General features: G+C 40.4%; 3 protein-coding genes across 4 annotated transcripts in view; 2 read left to right on the top strand and 1 right to left on the bottom strand.

Moving 5' to 3' along the window:
• pde8a (phosphodiesterase 8A) overlaps window positions 1-3,886 on the top strand; it is a 58,092-nt gene extending 54,206 nt beyond the window's left edge. For both annotated transcript variants that reach the window (XM_058089495.2, XM_078795776.1), the window contains exon 22: window positions 1,990-3,886. In XM_058089495.2, the coding sequence (XP_057945478.1) occupies window positions 1,990-2,096 (107 nt within the window). In that variant the 3' untranslated portion in view covers window positions 2,097-3,886. The remainder of the gene's footprint in view (window positions 1-1,989) is intronic.
• Window positions 3,887-5,498: 1,612 nt separating this feature from the next.
• On the top strand, window positions 5,499-11,309 carry LOC131139682 (KH homology domain-containing protein 4-like). Its single transcript, XM_058089500.2, has 14 exons — window positions 5,499-5,666; window positions 6,246-6,516; window positions 6,601-6,720; window positions 6,838-6,914; window positions 7,410-7,462; window positions 7,583-7,773; window positions 8,037-8,245; window positions 8,535-8,595; window positions 8,843-8,900; window positions 9,083-9,318; window positions 9,736-9,837; window positions 9,920-10,020; window positions 10,092-10,210; window positions 10,557-11,309. Exons 1-14 carry the CDS (start codon window positions 5,638-5,640, stop codon window positions 10,682-10,684), a joined length of 1,755 nt encoding a protein of 584 aa, XP_057945483.2. The 5' UTR covers window positions 5,499-5,637; the 3' UTR covers window positions 10,685-11,309.
• On the bottom strand, window positions 10,808-16,716 carry fsd2 (fibronectin type III and SPRY domain containing 2). Its single transcript, XM_058089501.2, has 11 exons — window positions 16,590-16,716; window positions 16,280-16,513; window positions 15,102-15,124; window positions 14,887-15,008; window positions 14,076-14,240; window positions 13,859-13,993; window positions 13,627-13,780; window positions 12,461-12,594; window positions 12,240-12,372; window positions 11,997-12,173; window positions 10,808-11,601 (listed from the first exon to the last, which is right to left on the bottom strand). Exons 1-11 carry the CDS (start codon window positions 16,635-16,637, stop codon window positions 11,343-11,345), a joined length of 1,584 nt encoding a protein of 527 aa, XP_057945484.2. The 5' UTR covers window positions 16,638-16,716; the 3' UTR covers window positions 10,808-11,342.
• Window positions 16,717-18,779: the final 2,063 nt, after the last annotated feature.

Here is an 18,779-nt window from a genome sequence, read left to right as displayed (position 1 = left end):
CAGCCTGCCTTTTCTTGTGTGTACAACAGTCACCTTTTAAAACTGAATCTTTCTTTATTTAAGGAACTGAAATACAGTACACGGATGGAACTTCTAGTGTTTTAACATTTTTATCATATTTTGTTGGGATGTCACGATACACACAGCTCACAAGATCAGACAATATTCATATAACATGACTTTTAAAGGGGACCTGTTATGCGTTTTCCACTTTGCTGACCTATAAATGTAGTTAGTGTTGTATTCCTGTGTTAAACGATGCCAAAGTTTCAGATAATGAGGTTTACGCATTTCGAAGTGAGCCCTGAAAGACATTTGGGATGGCTCAAAACGCTCAGTTTCAAAAGGCGTGGTAAAGCTTCCCCTTTGTGATGTCACAGAGGGGCCGTCTTCCTTATACGGTTCAAAGTTAAGAAGCACTTTGGGCATGTGACCAGTCACAGCGGCAAGCCGTGGGTGAATCGATTTAAACAGAAGGAAAAGGAAATGGAGCTGGAATAGGTGCAGATTCTGCAAAATCTAAAAGGTTTTCTGTGCTGGTTATTGTGTGTAGCTGCTTCATACAAAGGGTCGAAAAATGAGCATAACGTCCCCTTTTAAAAAACTACAATGACAAAATATAGGACTGGACAAAGACAATGCAGGTACATTTTGAACTGTTTTATAACTTTGCATGCATGGCACAAGCATGATGCTTTTAACCAGGGGTCTCAAACTCAATTTACTTGGGGGCCACTGGAGCTAGGGTCTGGGTGAGACTGGGCCGCATCAGGTTTTCAAAAAAAAAAACGAAAAACGCATTTATTAAAAACATAAAAATGAAAAAACTTTGCTTTGGTTCCAATTTTCTACAAGAAAAGCTCTGATAAAACATTCCACTGTTCTCAAATATCTTAATTTTTATTTTTCTACACAAAATAAGATGAAAAATAAATAAACAAATCAAGAATAAAGAAAATCAATCAATCAGTAATAAATAAATATAATAATAATAAAACGGCAAATAATAAAAACTTAACAACATATAGGCAAATAATTTTTTCAGATTAAAATGAACAGTATTAACAGTTATTTAACTTTTAACATGAACATTAATCAAACGTAATATTTTTTTCTGGGTACATGATACCATACAGCATCCATATCAAACTTGCGTGGGCCACACTAACATTAAACTTTCATATCAAGGCGGGGGGCCTAAACTAGTGTCCTGCGGGCCACATATGGCCCGCGGCGTCGCATGTTTGAGACCCCTGCTTTTAACTCTTCTTTCACAAATCGAAACTGAAACAAAAACTTAAGGTTAAAATAATGACGTTTATGTCGATTGCATTCATGTAAAGACTAGGGCAGTCAATTGAGTATATCAATCAAAATATTTGATTGACATGATTAATCGCACTTTGTCCATAGTTAACTCATAATCAGAGATAGAAATAGATAGTTTAGTTTATAATAAGTTAGGATGTAAATCTCTTTGTGATAAATAATTTGATGCGTATAAAATGGTACCTTGGTTAACATCCACCCTGGTTAGCACATTTTTGAATTAACATCCCAAATTGGGATTTGTGATTGCGCGCTGAAGATGAACTCTTGCATTACTTGTACGTTATTTTGCTAATACATCGTGGGGCACGGGCGCCATTTTAGAGCAACAACGTTTATCAGAGTTACAGAGAGATACTCGACATAACACATAAATGGACACAAAATGCACAAAACAGCAATGCGATGGACCTCAGAATTTCACGGTATTAATTTAACAATATGTTTATTAATTTTGCTGTAGGTTGTAGGAATTAGGGAACCAAAATATTACAAACATCTGTCATGCAGTGATTCTGAGTAGTGTAAAGGCATTCATTTACTTTATTGAATTGGATTGTTTTCATAAAATGTATGAAAATAGAGTTTGAGTAGAGTAGATAGAGTAGAGTTTTAGAATGATTACAAAATGTCAAGTCTGATATACTGTATTGTTTCCAGCTTTTGCAGACCTCCCCAATCTTATGCAGCACTTGGACAACAATTTCAAGTACTGGAAAGGCCTGGATGAACGAAAGCTGCACAGCCTGCGACCGCCTCCAGAGTAGGAGCCGCACTCCCCTGCTTGTGTAGCACGCCGAGCGTCCACATGCGCGTGCCTGCAGAATGCACGGCCCTTGACGTTCTGACAGGCAGCGGCGGCGCTAACATCGCCCACTCGTATAAGCTTGTCTTAGGAGAACTGTGGAAAAAAAAACAGACATGGACACAGCACAGGGCAGCACCCTTTGGAACTTCTCATGCCTCTCAGGCATTTACAGTGTAGCTGGTCATGACTTGAGAAGCTGTCCGGACAGGCCTCATGGATAAGCTTCAGTCCCATATTTATTTACCATATGGGCTCTCCTACCTGCCTGTGAAGCTGACCTTGCTGTTTTGAGTAGGAACTGCTTGTTTACTGAAAGAGCCAGCAACACTGGAAGAGAGAATGGAATGGTAGTTTGGATATATGAAGGTGTTCCATACAAGTCAGGTCATACAGTCGCCTTCGTCCTCCATCCATGTGCACTCAGCAAGGCAAGACTGCTCCTTCTGCCCCTGGAGGCTGGAATATAAAATTACACTTTTTTTTTTCTTTTTCAATACGTTTGTCCATGTATTTCTATGTGTCCTACAGAAACACAACAAAGTGGCATACAGGAACTGGCATGTCGGACAAAAACCTTAACATTGTGATCATTCATAACCAATGAGAGATTATTTGGTATGCTCATTTTTCTTACACGTACCACATTTACTGTGTTTCTTTAAATTGGTTAATAAATAAGTAAATGAACAGAGAAAAAAAGCCAAAGCTAATGAAGTACAAATACTTACTATAACCCTCGCTATTATTCATATGAAGCATTACCATATTAAACATTTTTATTTTCTTATCAAAAGTACACTACCAGTTTGAATGAATACTTTTGTATTGCACTGTAAAAGCATATTACACACATCTATGTCTCAGTGTCCGGGGGATGGGATGTTGCATTGGAGAATAAGCTGATATTGTTGATCATCAGGAGTTTGCGTGTGTGGATGCGTGGTTGTGTGGGTGCAATTGTTGCAACAATCCCTCACTCATGGTTTAATGCTGTAAACCGCTTGACATTTGACAACAGCAGAAATATGTGAAAACATTTTTGGACTTGAATTTTTGTTGTTTTTTTTTTTTTCCTCCCAGACTTTTTTGTATCTGGTTAATCCTACTGAAAAGACTGCCTTATTTTATACAATATTTATACAGTACATCCCACTGTGCAAATGCAACAGACATCTGGAGTTTTTATTATAACATAGTCAGATTATGTTGAAGTAAATCTCAAATATTTTTATATACTTTTACACTGGATTTGCAGCAAATGAGATCAACCATTATAGCGATCTGAATACCTGTGAATTAAAAGATCATACAGAGCATATATACGTATAGAGAACTAAATGGTTAATGAAGGATCATAGATTTGTCTATCACTGTTTGGAAGCAGTCACCAGAAGGCTTACATTGATTTCAATCAAACATTCTTCTATTTTGGACGCTTGTCCAGCATCCTTGTGCACAGACGCAGGGAGCAGATTTTCCTCCACGGGTGGTTCGGATTTGGTTACTAACATAGGTCAAAAAGATTGTTGCTTATGAAGAATATTTCTACGTTAAACGGCATAGACAAAAAAAAACGGTTCATCAGATGGATGCATTTGTTACTTTCTCTCTGATGACAACTGTGCACTCAATGGGGAGACTTGTTTCTTCCAGCTGATTCACATCTTGGTCTGAGGGCACCAAAAAAAAAAATTTAGAAACTATTCAATGAAAAATAAAATGAAATCATTCAACATTTGTACTCTTTTCCCACTCATTTTAATGCCTCATTCAGTTCTTTGGGTATAATTTACTGTGTCATACGCTTGTCTGTGTTACCACCTTGCAGGGTGACCGTAGACATACAGCTCCTAGGTGAGGGACCAGACAAAGTGTAGCTCAAGTAGACCTTGATGACGAGAGACATATATGGACCTGGTTTTCCCTCGCCCAGACACAGGTCACCAGGGGGACCCACCTCTGGGTCTATACCCATTGGGCCCGGTCAGCTACAGTCTGAAGAAGCAACTTGGGTCCTGTGGGAAAATAAATACATCCACCAGTATTATTTTGTTCCACAGCGTACCATCACCTCACCTCATCACACCTGAGAAGGGGCAAAGGTGGTCTAATCCTTGGCTACAGAAGCTAGTGCTCGGTACGTCAAATGTCATCTCTCTGGTGGGGAAGGAGCCGAAGCTGATGTGTGAGGGCATGGAGAAGTTCCGGCTAGCTTCAGGGCCTGTACATTGGAGTTTAACCCGGCGAACAAGAGGGTAGTTTCCCTCTGCCTCCAAATGGGAGGACGGGGGGACGGGTCTCATGATCCCGAGTGGTGCTTTATCACTGGATGTATGTGCATGTCACAGATTGTCCATAATGATCACCATGTTTGGCACCAGGACACCATGGGCCTCATTTTGATGATTGACTTTGTGGTGGTGTCTTTGAACTTGTGGCCAAATGTTTTGGACACTCAAGTGATGAGAGGAGCGGAGCTGTCAACTGATCACCACCTGGTGGTGAGTTGGCACCAATGATGGGGAAGGATGCCAGTCAGGCCTGGCAGGCCCAAAAGTATTGCGAGGGTTCTGCTAGGAACTGAGCACAATTCTGCTGAGAACAATATAGCTTGTAAAATTCCTTCTCATGCATATTTTCAGCCGAGACATGATTGCCAGGTCTCGCAAGAGAAACAAAAGACAAGCTCTCCAAAAACAAGCCCAAAACAACAGGGATGTTGGGAATTTGCAAGGTACTTTACAAACACAAGCCAAATACGACAAGAAACTTGAGAATTTGGAAGCATCTTTAAAAAAAAAAAGCCCAAAGTCACTTCTGTGAATCTGGCAACACTGGCCGAGATGCTTTGTTTATATGTGACATAACAGGTCAGTCTTTTACCCTCACTGACAGGAGCACAAGTGCCATTAAGCGTTGTGGGAGGCACACAGCGTGCATCCAGTAATCGCAGTGGAGACAGTGCATATAAACATCATGCTGAGGTGTGAAAATTGGTAAACTGAAACAAATAAATCTGAGGCAGTGAATCTCAAACTTACAACTGCTTGCTCAGTCAATTTAGAAAATATGACAACATACTGGGAATATTAATTTCCCAGATGAAACCCTTGCTATATGGGCTATGCAATTGCTATTGTAATTTTGCTAGCATATGAAAACAAACTAGTAAATAAGTCATACAATTTTGTATTTCTCTCATGGTAACAATTTAAAGCAAGAAGTGTCAGGGAAACAAATGCCTTCTGCTTTTATCATCATTTTATCAGGCAAAATCTTGTCTTAACTTACATGGACATTTGTGTGTTTATAAATAGGCGTTGACCTATCGCATACAAGGTTGCGTAATGGTGAATACCGCTCTCACTTCCGCTTTCTCACAGTAAGCGACAATGACGTCAGAAGGAGTCGACGCTGCTGAATCGAACGCATAAATCGATGCCGTTCGCAACCATCCTTAAGCGCTATTCAACGCTCATGCAGGGCCACGTTTCGGTGTAATGTCTTCGGGCATGGCAGGGCAAACGCCGTAAGTTGTTTTTTTTTTCAAGCGTTTTAGTTGCCTATAAGCTTTGTTACTCAATGTTGTAAGTAAAGGTTTACTGATTATTTTTACTGGCCTTGCTAATGCTGGTCGTGTAGCCTGCTAGCATGTGTTCATGGCCTGCTAGCTTTTGTTAGCGTTTTTGGAATGGACTTCTGAGTACATACAGCGAATAGTCTACGGCTACCATTGCAGTTTAAAACATAAATACTTGCGTTTTGTTTAATGTGGCGTGTATTAGGAGTCATTTTCGAAATATGCTTTTGTTAGCAGCTCACTGTGTTAGCCATCTTCAAGTTGGCTTGTACACAATTCAGTTGCCTCTTAAAGCTTTAAATTATTACAATTGACTACCAATAACGCTATTTAATTGATTAAATTGTTAGCTACAGAAAGTTTAAAACAATTACAACTAACTTGAGTTGTTTTTCAGTTTCTCTTATTTAGATTTCGACCGACCAATCATGAGACCAAGTCACATTGTGCTAACTTTTTTAAATGCGTTTTTCCGCTGACACAAAAATACAACTTGTTGTGCAAATGTTTCATTCGTTTTTGTTTCAGGTGTCTAACCAGCAGATGGGATCAACCAGCCCAAACTAAACCGAAAAGCAGTGCGAATGTAGCCCATCGAGTTTCAGGGATTGTCAGCACTTCTGGCTTAAACAGTTCAGTTGCTCAGACACACTGCAAAGGAGCAGACTCCGTAATGGCTGGAGAAGAAAAGACAGAACCTCAGGGAGGCGTTGAAATGGCTGCGGCCATGGCTGCTAAAATAAATGCTATGTTGATGGCAAAAGGAAAACTATTGACTCCTCCACCATTGCTGGCAAAGGTTGGCATAAGCTCATCTAAATTCTATGTAACTCTTCCTTCCGTTAAGTCTTTAAATGTTTATTTCCTTTTGAACATCTTCTAGACTCCCCCAAGAGTGCCAGTGCCAACCCCACCAGAAGAGCTGGTTGCTACAGAGGTTGACATAAATGATGTGCCACTGAATTGCAGAGACCTTCTTACTAAAGGCAAAACCCAAGAGGAGGTGTGTGGACAGTTTCACATAACGTTTGTGGATGATGGACGAAAAAAAGTGCAGTTTACCTTTTAAGATGTGCTTTAAAAATATTCTAACTTAATGTTTCTCCATTTACTGTTACAGATTCGACTATGTAGTGGGGCTGTGGTCTCAACTAGAGGTCATTACATGCCTGATATTGATCAGGGAACAGTTGGAGGGTATGTTTTCACATATACAACTTTTGCATCAATACACTCCACAAGACTGTCTGGTTTGTTTCATTTGGACAATGCAAATGAAAGGAAGGTGTTATAAAATACCAATAAGAAAATGACACTACAAGCTTGTGCAGTGTTAAAGAGAACATATTGTGATTTTTTTTCGATTTTCTGACCTATAAATGTAGTTAGAATGTTGTATTCTCATGTTAAAGGACACTAAAGTTTCAGATAATGGGGTTTGCCCATTTGGAAGTGAGCCGGAACAGCTGGAATAGGTGCAGATCCTGCAAAATCTAGAAAGTTTTCCGTGTAGGTTGTGTGTAGCTGCTCTATAGGAGACCATAACTTGATACAAAGAGTGGAAAAATGAGCATAGGTCCCCTTTTAAGGGTCACTGACATGATTCATCAGTTTTGCTGAAATATATTCTAGGTTTATACATGGACAAACTCGTGTTCATTTCATGACGTGTCTGATTTTGTCTCCTTTTAGGCAGAGACCTCTGTATTTGCATGTCCAGGCAAAGACTCAGGAGCAGGTCAATAGTAAGTGGCGTCCACCTTTTTTTGCCTTTTGAAATCTGTCTTAGATTCATTCTAATTCACTAATCAGAATCAGTCTTTCTTGTAGCAACTGATGTCTGAAACGTAACTGTTCTATCATAGAAGCTGTAGCGAGAATAAAAGAGATAATCTCTGATGATCTGTTGAGGGCCGCAGCAGCCTCAGGAAGTCAACAGGTGCCCATAATGCCTCCACTCACGCTATACCCTCAGCCTCCTCGGCCCGTCATCCCAACATCCAACACCAGCTCAACACCAACTCAAGTGCATCGTCCGGCTGCTCCTCACCTAGGGGTAGGCAGACTTGATCTAAATATATTTGTAGATGTACACACTACAGCACTTGTTAGTACATGGAGGTAAAGAAAGTGCGGCAAGTGAAGACCATGTTGCCCTCACTGATACCCACCTCCCAGATTGAAGAGCAGAGAGAACATCCTTTGATTCAAGAGAAACTCTTACGATTACTGCGTCTGCTTACACTACAATTTTAATTGTATGCAATGTAGTCATATGCCAAAATGCATTTTAGCATTATCTCATCCTTTTATTCGCAGAACTTTGTCCATACAAAGATTTTTGTGGGTCTGGACCAGTCGTTGCCATCATTCAACGTAAACGAGAAGGTCGAAGGTCCCGGAGGAACATACCTGGGTCACATCCAGACGGAAACTGGGGCTCGAGTCTTCCTTAGAGGAAAAGGTTCCGGCTACATTGAGCAGGCATCAAAACGAGAATCATTTGAACCTCTTTATGTCTATATCAGGTACCAATCGTGTCTTTGTTCGCCCTCATAGTTTAAACTCTTAGGAGTGAAAGGTATGAATTAGGCCACTAGAGTTACGTTTAAAGGCAAAAGAATTTCTAAATTTTTAGTTCCCCCTGTAACTGTGTCTGAGATGAACAGAGGACACCAAAAATAAGTCCCAGTAAATACTTTTTTGTAGAGTTATGGGAGGGCCCTGGCAGTATTATGTTTCAAGTGGAGGCTTGCTGTGCTACACGTTGAGCATCCGTGTGGCGTGTTTGGGTTAATGATGGAATTTATGTTGCAGCCACCCAAATGCAGATGGACTGGAGGCAGCAAAGCGACTCACAGAAAACCTGTTAGAAACTGTAAGTTTATCTAAAGCTGTGGTGCCGAAATGAAATGAGATGTATGGAGGTATAAGAAGGTGAAGCTATACAAGCATTTAGTTGTCACTGATACCTACCTCCAAGAATAATTGGTAGTGTGAACCACCTGACCTCCAGAGATAGGCTCTGAGTGCTCTGCACCTACCCACAATTAAATCATATTGTCAGTCTGTATCAGCTGTGCCATTATGAAATGTTTAATTCCTTCATATCATATATTTTACAGGTGAGAGCTGAGCACGCCCGCTTAAAGTCAACTTACACGGCCACTGCCTCAACACAACGTGAGTGTTCCAATATGTTGACACATGTGAACAAGATGACAGTATGAGATGTTGGCCTAGCCTTACTCTTCTCATGACACTTCCCAGAAGTTGTGAGTTGAGTGGCCTAACTGTAGGTTGGTCACAGCATGTTACTGATGTGGTCGACGCTATTAACACCACATTCTATACTTTCCTTTCAGCATACGCAGCTCATGGATTTCCACCTAATAGCAATTACTCTAACCAGGTTTCCTGGTATAACTACCCAGCCAATGGGTATGCTGGAGGCTATTCCACGTACCCAGGAGCCGGTGGTTATTGGAGTAATGCAAATGGTCCCTCAAGTCATTCTAACATGTCGACAACCCCTCCATCTTCTCAGGCAATGGTTCAGTATCCGGTGTGTCCACGGAAAACAAATTCTTATCTTGTGGAGGTAATTGCAGAGATTAGATGTTGTTAATTGATCATGGTCTTTTCAAAGTTTACCATACATGAAGAATACATTTTAATAATCACTCCAACGCATTAGCAAAGGGTGGCTAAATCCTCATTTTCACTCCAATACCACAGCATCTACTTTTAATGAAATGTGCAGCAGAAGAATATTTTAATAAAAACCTGTTGTTAAAAATACCTGCCATTGTCATTGCTAGTAATGAGTCCACAGGGAAGTGAGCTTGCATTTAACATATCATCATACAGTCGTGTAGAGCATTTTGAGTAAACTATGGTGTGTGTGTGTGTATATGTGAGGCTGAATACTGACAAAAAATTATCTGGAGGGTCATCATACTTGTGTTTTTGCTGTCGTTGCCACTAGTGCTCACATTATCTTGTCACATGTTTAAAGGCTGTTGGTAGCGGCGATACAGTGGACCCTGAAGCGCCTTTACTTACTCAGCCAGACTCAGGAAGTTCCCTACAGCATTTCCATGAAAGCACTAAAGAACAGGTTAGATGATAAGTTGAATTTGTAAAAGTGGTATCGAATGACACTGAAAAAATGGTTTGAAAATGCTATTTTTTTTGTTAAGCCTTCAAGCAGTTCTCAGGCGGCTCCTACTATTCAAGAGTCTGCACCCCCTTCTTCTGCACGCCCTTCTTCTGACGTTGTCCAAGACAAAGTAGTAGAGAGGTTTGATTTATCCTCACTCGTTCTTCATAAATTGCTGGTGTAGTGTTAACATGAATGTTTGGGTCCTTCAGGATCCTCATGCCCCCGCCACCACCTCCTTTTGCTGGTCTTACCTGTGGCCCGCGCAAGCGGCTGAGAGATGAACTGACCCAAGATCCAGTCAGTCTGCCCAGCGCTGCCGCACCATCGGGTACACACTTGTTTCTATGCTCATATTTTGAGAGTCGGAACATACTTCTCTATTGAGAGGAAGGCTTGTGTTGCATCTCCATCCCCCTGCGGAGGAATGGAAGAGGAGTGAAGACCTGTGAGGATTACTCTACTGCTAAAAGCCACTAACGTTCTCTTCTTGCATATGTCCTTTTGTCTTTCTCTTGTTCTCTCTCTCCACATGTCCTCTGACCAACTTCACATGGATGTTCTGACCTGGCTGGGGATCAAACCAACGCTAAACCACTGCTAACACGGGCTCTTCATTGGGTTTCCTTTTTGTCCACCCCCCCCTTCTGCTTTTCTCTTTTACTTTGCCCCAGCAGGTGTTGAAGATGTATGTGAGAAGAAGCCCAAAGTGGTGATGGATGCATCAGGGCTGGTGCCCTATGGTGGAGACTCCTCCGACGAGGAAGAGGAGAGGATGCGCAGCAGTAAGAGCAGTAACTCATAACGCCTGCCAGGGCCCCCTCACAATGTGTTCATAAGTCTGCTTTCAAATGGCCAAAAATGAAAAATCTATTTTCACATTACACACTAGCTTGAGACGGTCTGTTTCAACTCATTTACCGTACAACTCAATTACATTATTTAAATCATTTTTCAGATGAACACTTGTTGCATCTAGTAGTTTTTTGTTTTACCACAAGGTTTTGTTTAGCCCCACTTGACAATCTGATTTTTTTTCCATCAATGAGGACATCTCCCTTATTCCTTAAGGCATGTAATTCATTACTTTTACATATGCAACAAATGGAAATACAGTAATATACACTACACAACTATTCATGAAGAAATAATCAGTCTTTGTTTACCATCAGAACATTTTTTCTCTCAAATCAGGAAGCCTCACTGGTTGCCAATTAAGTTTAGTTGGTGAATTTTTCAATTTTAATATCTGAATACAGGTGTTAAATGGAAATCGTAAAATATTATTTATCAAAAATGAGCCCCATGTTTTAAATTTAATGCAGAGCAGTTAGTAATGGTATAACCACATGTGAAAGCCTTTTCTTCTCCTGGAAAATGGTGAATGCCTGTTCCCATGGAATACTATATTAAAACCACTTGAGATCCCCTCATTGTCTCGACACTTGTTTCAATAGATGCTATTAAGGATGCCCCATGAATGCATATTTGGGGGCCTCTATTCCATTGTGGATGGTCAGAGCTCCTGGATTGTCTAGGCCAAAACAAGGGTGAACGTAACGCTGAAAGTGACACTGGAAGGTGTGCAGGTGTTGTTCCAGATCCACGTTAAAAAAGGACAGGGTGCCCCTTTCATAGTCCAAAGCCAGCCCTATTCGGACTGGGTTCACTGTGATCCTGAGGTCTGGGCTCCAGCCATTGTGCAGAAACTCGTACTTGTGCCTGGAAAAATGGAAGCCGTGGTAGATTACAATGGAATCCCTAACAGTACAAGTCTCTATTGTCAAATGTTATCCCAGAGCATACTATGAGTACACAAGAGTTAAAACTGAGCATTATTTGTAGCTATTTTATTAGGTGTCACATGACACTCAGTTCACATGACACTCAGTACCTTTTAAGAAAAGTACAATGAAAAAACATAAGACAATATATTGCAATCTACTAACACACATTTGTTACTCTTTGTTTGTGCCACAGACATTTTTCCTTAATTTAATCTTGTGACACCCCTATATTTTATTAATGATATGAGTTTTTCGTCCAACATGCTTGTATTGGATCGCATTAGCTCTCAGCATTCAGTGTTTCAGAAAGTTGCAATTATGCTCCAGTACCTGGATGGAGTGAGGATGTGTCTCATACACCAGGAGGTGGTGTTGCCGCCCAGGTAGGAATTTCTCTCCGTGTCCTCATAAGCAACTCCAATCCGAAACTGAGTCCCATCATCGACTTCCACTTCCCAGTAATGCCTGCCTCGTACCGGAATCAGATCCCCAAGGACCGCTGCACAACTGACACATTAAAAATATTTATATTTATAGAAGTAAATGTGACAATTGTCAAGATTATAGATTTACCTGGTAAAGTTGTTATCATCTAAACCCATCGCACTTATTGGCAGTTCCTCATCTCCATAAAATATAGTGAAACCATCTTCAGAGAAGGACAGGCATGGATGGGCAGTGTCCTCCAGGAGATGGAAAAAAGTGCCTGCCAAAATCAAAATAAAACATTTATTGGTTATTTTTTATATATATTTTTGCCCATAATCTGAAGGTCATACATCAGTGCCCCTCACCAGTAGTAGAGATTGTTATGACTTCACTCTTCTCACTGGGCCCACCAATGTTGATGGCTCTCACAGAGATGAGGTAACAGTGACCACCTTGAAGTTGGATCAGACACTGACATGTGGGCACTGCTACTACAGACCTGGGAATCAACCAGTGGGACACCTTGTTTTTAAATATTTCATTTCACAGAAAGTTTCTGTTAAAAGTGGAGCATCCTATCTGAAGTGACCAGATAAATGAAACTGACCCAAGCTGCTCAGGAGGACAGTGCTGCAAGAACTGAAGCTAAAAATAGATTTTTTTTCTGGGAAGTATAGCCATGGAACCCCAGTGCCAACACTGGCTTGTTTATGGTTGCACTGACATTTAAAAAAAAACTAAATGAGAAGATAAGCGGTACTGTATTTGTGTATTTTCAGTGCCTGTGAATTATATCAATAAAAGTACATAAACACTGTACCATGATAAAGCCATAATCCAGAAAAATTTAAATAAATGTTGCATTCTGAATACTCAGGAACACTAAAAGGAGAAAATAATTTAAAAATATTATTTTATCAATTGTAATTATATGATGTACTATTACTTTGCATGTTGATTAAGTGTTGGTAACAGCTAAAGGGAAATAAGATAAAAGTAAATAAAGGAAAAGGTTTCTTTCATACAAATGGTCTGGTTTTTGACATCTATGATGTAGTTTATACAGTATTGACAGTATAGTGGATTTTTACCCATCTATATATACACATACATATTCATTGTGTTGACTAAATAAAATTAATCACCTTTATCAAAGTGTATGCACAGCGTATAACTATACTTAGCTCCACCCACCTCTCATATACCTTCTATCATGGCAGCCTTTCATTTCCATGTGTTCCATTCATTTGCAACAATCGTTCATCCTGTTCTGAACTCTACTATCCTAGCTCACCTGTGTTGTGTTCCTTGGCAACCGCTGTATATTGTTAGCCGTTTGTTCTGTTGAAACACGTCAGCTAAACAGATTTTAATTATCAGAGGGGTTTGTTTTTTATTTTACATTAACATTTGAAACTTTGTGCGTGTGTAGACGTGTAATGTCATTTCATACTACTAATGTGTGACACTAATATGTAGTCAGTGTCCTACACACCCATGTTGGTAGTGTAGTGTGATGTGATGTACTTACTCTGTGATCCCCTCCTCAGTGCCATCAGGTCCCAGCTGAATAATATCCACAGTGTAGGAGTCAACAGGATCAGGGTTTCCTGACTCCCAGCGAATGAGAGCGGCTTCTGGACAGCTGCAACACTCCCTCTGCTTGATGACTGGAGGTGATGGAACTACAGAGAAGTATCCATTTCGTCTTTTATTCTCCAGTTGTGTGAGGTTGTTGTACAGTACAGACTATAATTGTTTACCTGTCATATATAAAGCCTTCTCACTGACCGGGCTGATGCCTGTTGTGTTGGTAGCTGTCACCCACAGCTCATATTGGGCACCGGGTAGAAGATCCCTCACAGTGCACTGAGTCTCTTTCACTTTCAGTTTGATTACTGAAAAGAGAATGGAGAGAGAGAGTGTTAAAAACAGTGTGTAATAATAAAGAAGATGTCTGTGTGCTAATACAGGTGTTACCATGTGGTGCAGTGTTACTGTCCATGGGTGTGTCTGGCAGCACAGGTCTGTAGTACAGCTCATAGAACTCCACTGTGTCATCAGAGAACAAACTCCAGCACGCACGCAGTGATGTCTGGGTAGCCGAGTTGGCCATTTGGGGGTTGATAACTGGGGCGGATGGAGCTGTGGACAACCTGGCATCATTACTTGCATACTACCATTTAAAATAAAGGACAACAAAGCTACTGAATTGGCAATAGAAAAAAGTAGTCTAGTAAAAAAAAAATCACTTTTGTCATAGTTACAAGCAAAAGTTAAAATTAGACCTGTTATTTTATTTATTTATTTATTTATTAAACCTGTTATAAACAAAACACTTTTAATTGACACAGGTACACATTTGAATGTAATATTTACTATACTATACTATAAATACTATACATACAGTATTTATCTTTATATATGTTGTATTTAAATGATTTTTTAAAAATTCTATCATATGTTTAGCCTGCTATAGATATTGCTCTTGAGCCGTCCTTTCCTTCTTTCATTTCTTATTTTATGTATTATTATAGTATTTTAGTCAATTTTGACATTGCTATGGTGACGATCCAACCTGAGCCCTCTGCCCAAATTCAGCGACCCTCAAACACATTTTGAGCAGTTGCAAGACCAGCCTCACACAAGGCCGCTACACCTGGAGGCACAATAAGGTTCCATCTTTGTGCCAACATTTGTTCCAGAAGGACAGAAACAGGCCAGACATGGTGCTTCACTAAAGGTGGTCAACATCATACAGCTCATGGTATGTCTTGAACGGAAATCAAACCTGGAACAATATTGATGGAGTCCATCATGCTTTTGACATCCGACAGGTCAGCAAGAGGTGTGTCGAATTCAAGACGTGTAGACAACGTGAGATCCATCTCCTCTTTGGAGAAATCCTCGATTCTTATGAAGAATATTATGACAATATAATGTGTAAGTTATTACTTTATCACAACACATTTGACTTACTCACTCGACCATGCATGACCAGTATACCTTTTAATGGTGGGAACAACTGTCTGTCAATGAAAGAAAACAGATGAATCAGTATATGGACAGTAGGGATGTCACGAGATCTTGCAAGATGTCAATCAGACTACGATATCGCTACTATGGATGATGACCTTAGTACCGCCGTGCAATGCAGGTCTGAAAGCTGCATAAATCCCTCCTTAATGCAACCCAAAACCTGGCTAGCGACACAGCCAAAAAGGCAGCGCTTGGACACACTCCTCTGTCACCTAGCAACACCCCGCCTTCCTGGCAAAACACGTATGGGTGTCTAAAGTGTTGCGCAAGTAGCCATTTGTAAAGTGGGGCTTATTGCAGAACACCCAGCAAAAGTGGAAAACAGAGCAAAATAGCATAATGTACCTAGCTCATATTTTGATCCAAATAACTAATAAAAACACAAAGATCGTCTTGTGTCTTGAGCTCGGTGTCTCATGACAGCACAAATGGATAGACAGAATAGTCATTGTACAGCAGTTTACATTGAAAGCAGTATATATGTACTTCATTCATTTTCTACCGCCTATCCCAGCTGTCTTTACACCCTGGACTGGTGACCAGCCAATCACAGGGCACATATAGACAAACAACCATTCACACTCACATTCATACCTATGGACAATTTGGAGTCGCCAATTAACCTAGCATGTTTTTGGAATGTGGGAGGAAACCGGAGTACCCGGAGAAAACCCACACATGCACGGGGAGAACATGCAAACTCCACACAGAGAATTGAACCCTGGTCTCCTCCTCCTATAGCTGTGAGGACTGCGCGCTAACCACTAGACCACCATGCAGCCCATATATGTACTTTCCTATGAAAATTAGTCAAGACACAGCCATTATTGTTTAATGGCTGGCAACACAAGTGAGTACACCAAACAGTGAACATGCCCACATTTATCGATTTTTCAACCGCAGCTCACCAGTGCCAGCGGCACTCATGCAGACAGAGGTCAGTATGCAACCACCACCATGCTTGATCGTAGGAAAGACACAATTATTAGCTATTTCGACAATAATGGTTGTGTTTTTTCGACAATATAACTGGATAGTACATCTACACTATACTGCCTTTCAAGCTGTACACAGACTACTTTAAAGTGTATCCAAGTGTATTTCTTTAGTATGGTCCCTATACTGAGCTATAAAATGGTTGTTACCTTGAGAAAAAGCCTTTTGTCCTGGCTGCGGTAGACCTTCTTGGCTTCCTCAATGAGCTCCTTTGAGGCATCCAGAGCGTTGCCACAAGCAAGCAGCTGAGTGTACAGAGTCTCCAGCTTGCTCTTCTTCTCGTCCTCCAGTCCGGCAGCACGCTCGTCATAGCGTTGTGATAAAGTCTGAAGCACGTCATTATAATGATGCTCCAAGTGCTGCTCCCGACGGCCGAAATTCTCCTGTTGCATCATTTTACAGTGTGTAAATGAATAACATATTTGTACGTTATTATTTTCTTACTAGTGAGGTAGTTACCTCCACAGTAAGGAATATTTCCTCCAGGTGTCCTGCAAAATTTTCCATCTCAGCCAACTTCTCTTGCAACTGATTCCTTGTGCTGTTGAGCTCACCCTAAAAGGGTTTCAACAACAATTTGGGCTTTCTGCTGTTTGTTTACAGTAATAGTAACACAGTAGTTTAAAGTTGGACTGCAACTCATGTATTCGCCCTCTCATTATGCTAAAAAGCCCTCAGTGTGGCCATTGTTAAAATGGAACTATTATGCTATTTTTTTATGCTTTGTATTGAGTTGTGGACTCCTATGGAGCAGCAATAACCAGCATAGAAAGCACTCTAGATCTTCCAAAATCTGCACCTATTCCAGCTGTATTTCTTTGGATTTCGTGCTTCATGCACAAATTATCGATTTTAATTTATTCCACCCATGGCCCACATCCAAGCACACCCACTCTGCTGTGGTTGGCCACACTCCCAAGTGATCAGTAGGATTTGTAGTGTTGTAGTGTAGCTGGCGAACCTAACTTTATTGGAGTTGATAAATGATATAGGAGTTGATATGGGATAAACGGCGCTTTATCTTTGTAAAATGTCCGCTTTTAATATATAGCCATATGTGTTTGATCCGGAATCCGATCTGGGAGTAGAAACTGGACAGCCCGAAGTTTCACATGCAAAGAGGTTACTTCTAGACGCCTCTCAATGGTAAGTAGCTTCAGCATTTTACAATAACGTGTAATGTGGTGATTACACATGTTGTTGCGGGACTACCACCGGACTACCAAAAGTCGGGTAGACCCACTGACTGTGGTGAGAAATGGCAATTCGCAACTCCAGACAGTGGGCTTGTAATTTACATCCCACTCCCCGTATGCACACTCTATAATGCTACACATACAACTGCTTTTGCTCCATGACTTACACAAAATAAACACAGTTAGGACACTGATAAATTATTACTTACTGCTTGCTCTTCTGACTCTTTCACACAACCAAGTAACATTGGAATGATGTAGGGCTTCAGCAAGTTTGTCGGCTAGTCCAGCAGTATACTGGCCCATGTTCACAAAACAGTCCAACTTTGATATGCCTTTGACAGATTAAAATATTTTTCTTTTGCTGGTAAGGAACACCCAAACACTGATGCGTTCCTCGTTGCAAATTGTAAACAATTAGAAACACTTCCTTGGAGCCACTAGCTATAAGGAAGTCTGGCATCCTAAACTTCTTTCAGGGCTCACTTCCAAATGCACAAACTTAATTATCTTAAATGTTGTCATAGTTTAACGCGAGAATACAACATTCAAGCTACATTTGTAGGTCAAGTGGAAAAAAAACACAATAGGTCCCCTTTAAATAAATCACCAACCTCTGCTCCGGTGGACTGCTGAGAGGTGCTCATGCTTTTGTTCAAGTCCTGGAGTTCAGCTTCCTCTGCAATCACATCCAGTCTATCTCCTGTAATGTCATACAGGTCCATTGGGATGACTGTGGGAGACAATATACCAAAAATAATTATGTAATACACAGTAAATCCCAAACATACACTGAATCTCATAGTTACCTGAATGAATCTGCTTCTACTCAACCATTGCAGGCCAACAGTTGTGTGGGTTAATTGTGAGTAAGAGAGCAGATCTCAAGCAGAAGCTGTGACAGAAATAGATGAGGCACACACTGCTCAAATGTCAAACGCATGCCAAACATTAACAGATACATACAAAGACGATATTACCTGTCGAATAAATATGTAGTCGCAGCACAAATCGGAGATTCAAGTTTGATTTAAGACTGTGACTTAGTTTCTGATGTCCGACATAGAGAAATTCGTGAAATTATCATTCAAAGAGCAAAGTTGAAGACAGTAATATGGTGCCTTCACAGTCCCTCGTAACGCCCAGAATGATGTCAAAGTGGCCTCTGTACACATTCTTGTATTTGACTTTTATTGTATATGTATATATATGTATATTAAGAGGTGTAGCATTTAAGAAGTAGGCATATATATTCTCATATCAGTTGATTGAACATACCTGTAAGCCATCCAGGTTGTTTTCAGTATTCGGTGAATGTTCAAAAATACTTGCAGCATTCCTGGAAAAATATGTTTGTCAAATTTCACAAATGACTATCCTAAAACTTCATCAAAATAGAATATTATCGTATTTATACTATCATTATTTTGATTGAGCGGTTAGTTGTTAAATG

This window comes from Doryrhamphus excisus, linkage group LG13, assembly GCF_037039965.1.
Source record: "Doryrhamphus excisus strain RoL-2023G ecotype Guam linkage group LG13, RoL_Dexc_Guam_v1.1, whole genome shotgun sequence".
NCBI classification, from domain to species: domain Eukaryota; kingdom Metazoa; phylum Chordata; class Actinopteri; order Syngnathiformes; family Syngnathidae; genus Doryrhamphus; species Doryrhamphus excisus.
Note: the sequence above shows the minus strand (reverse complement) of the source record. Positions and strands in the feature narration are given on the sequence as shown.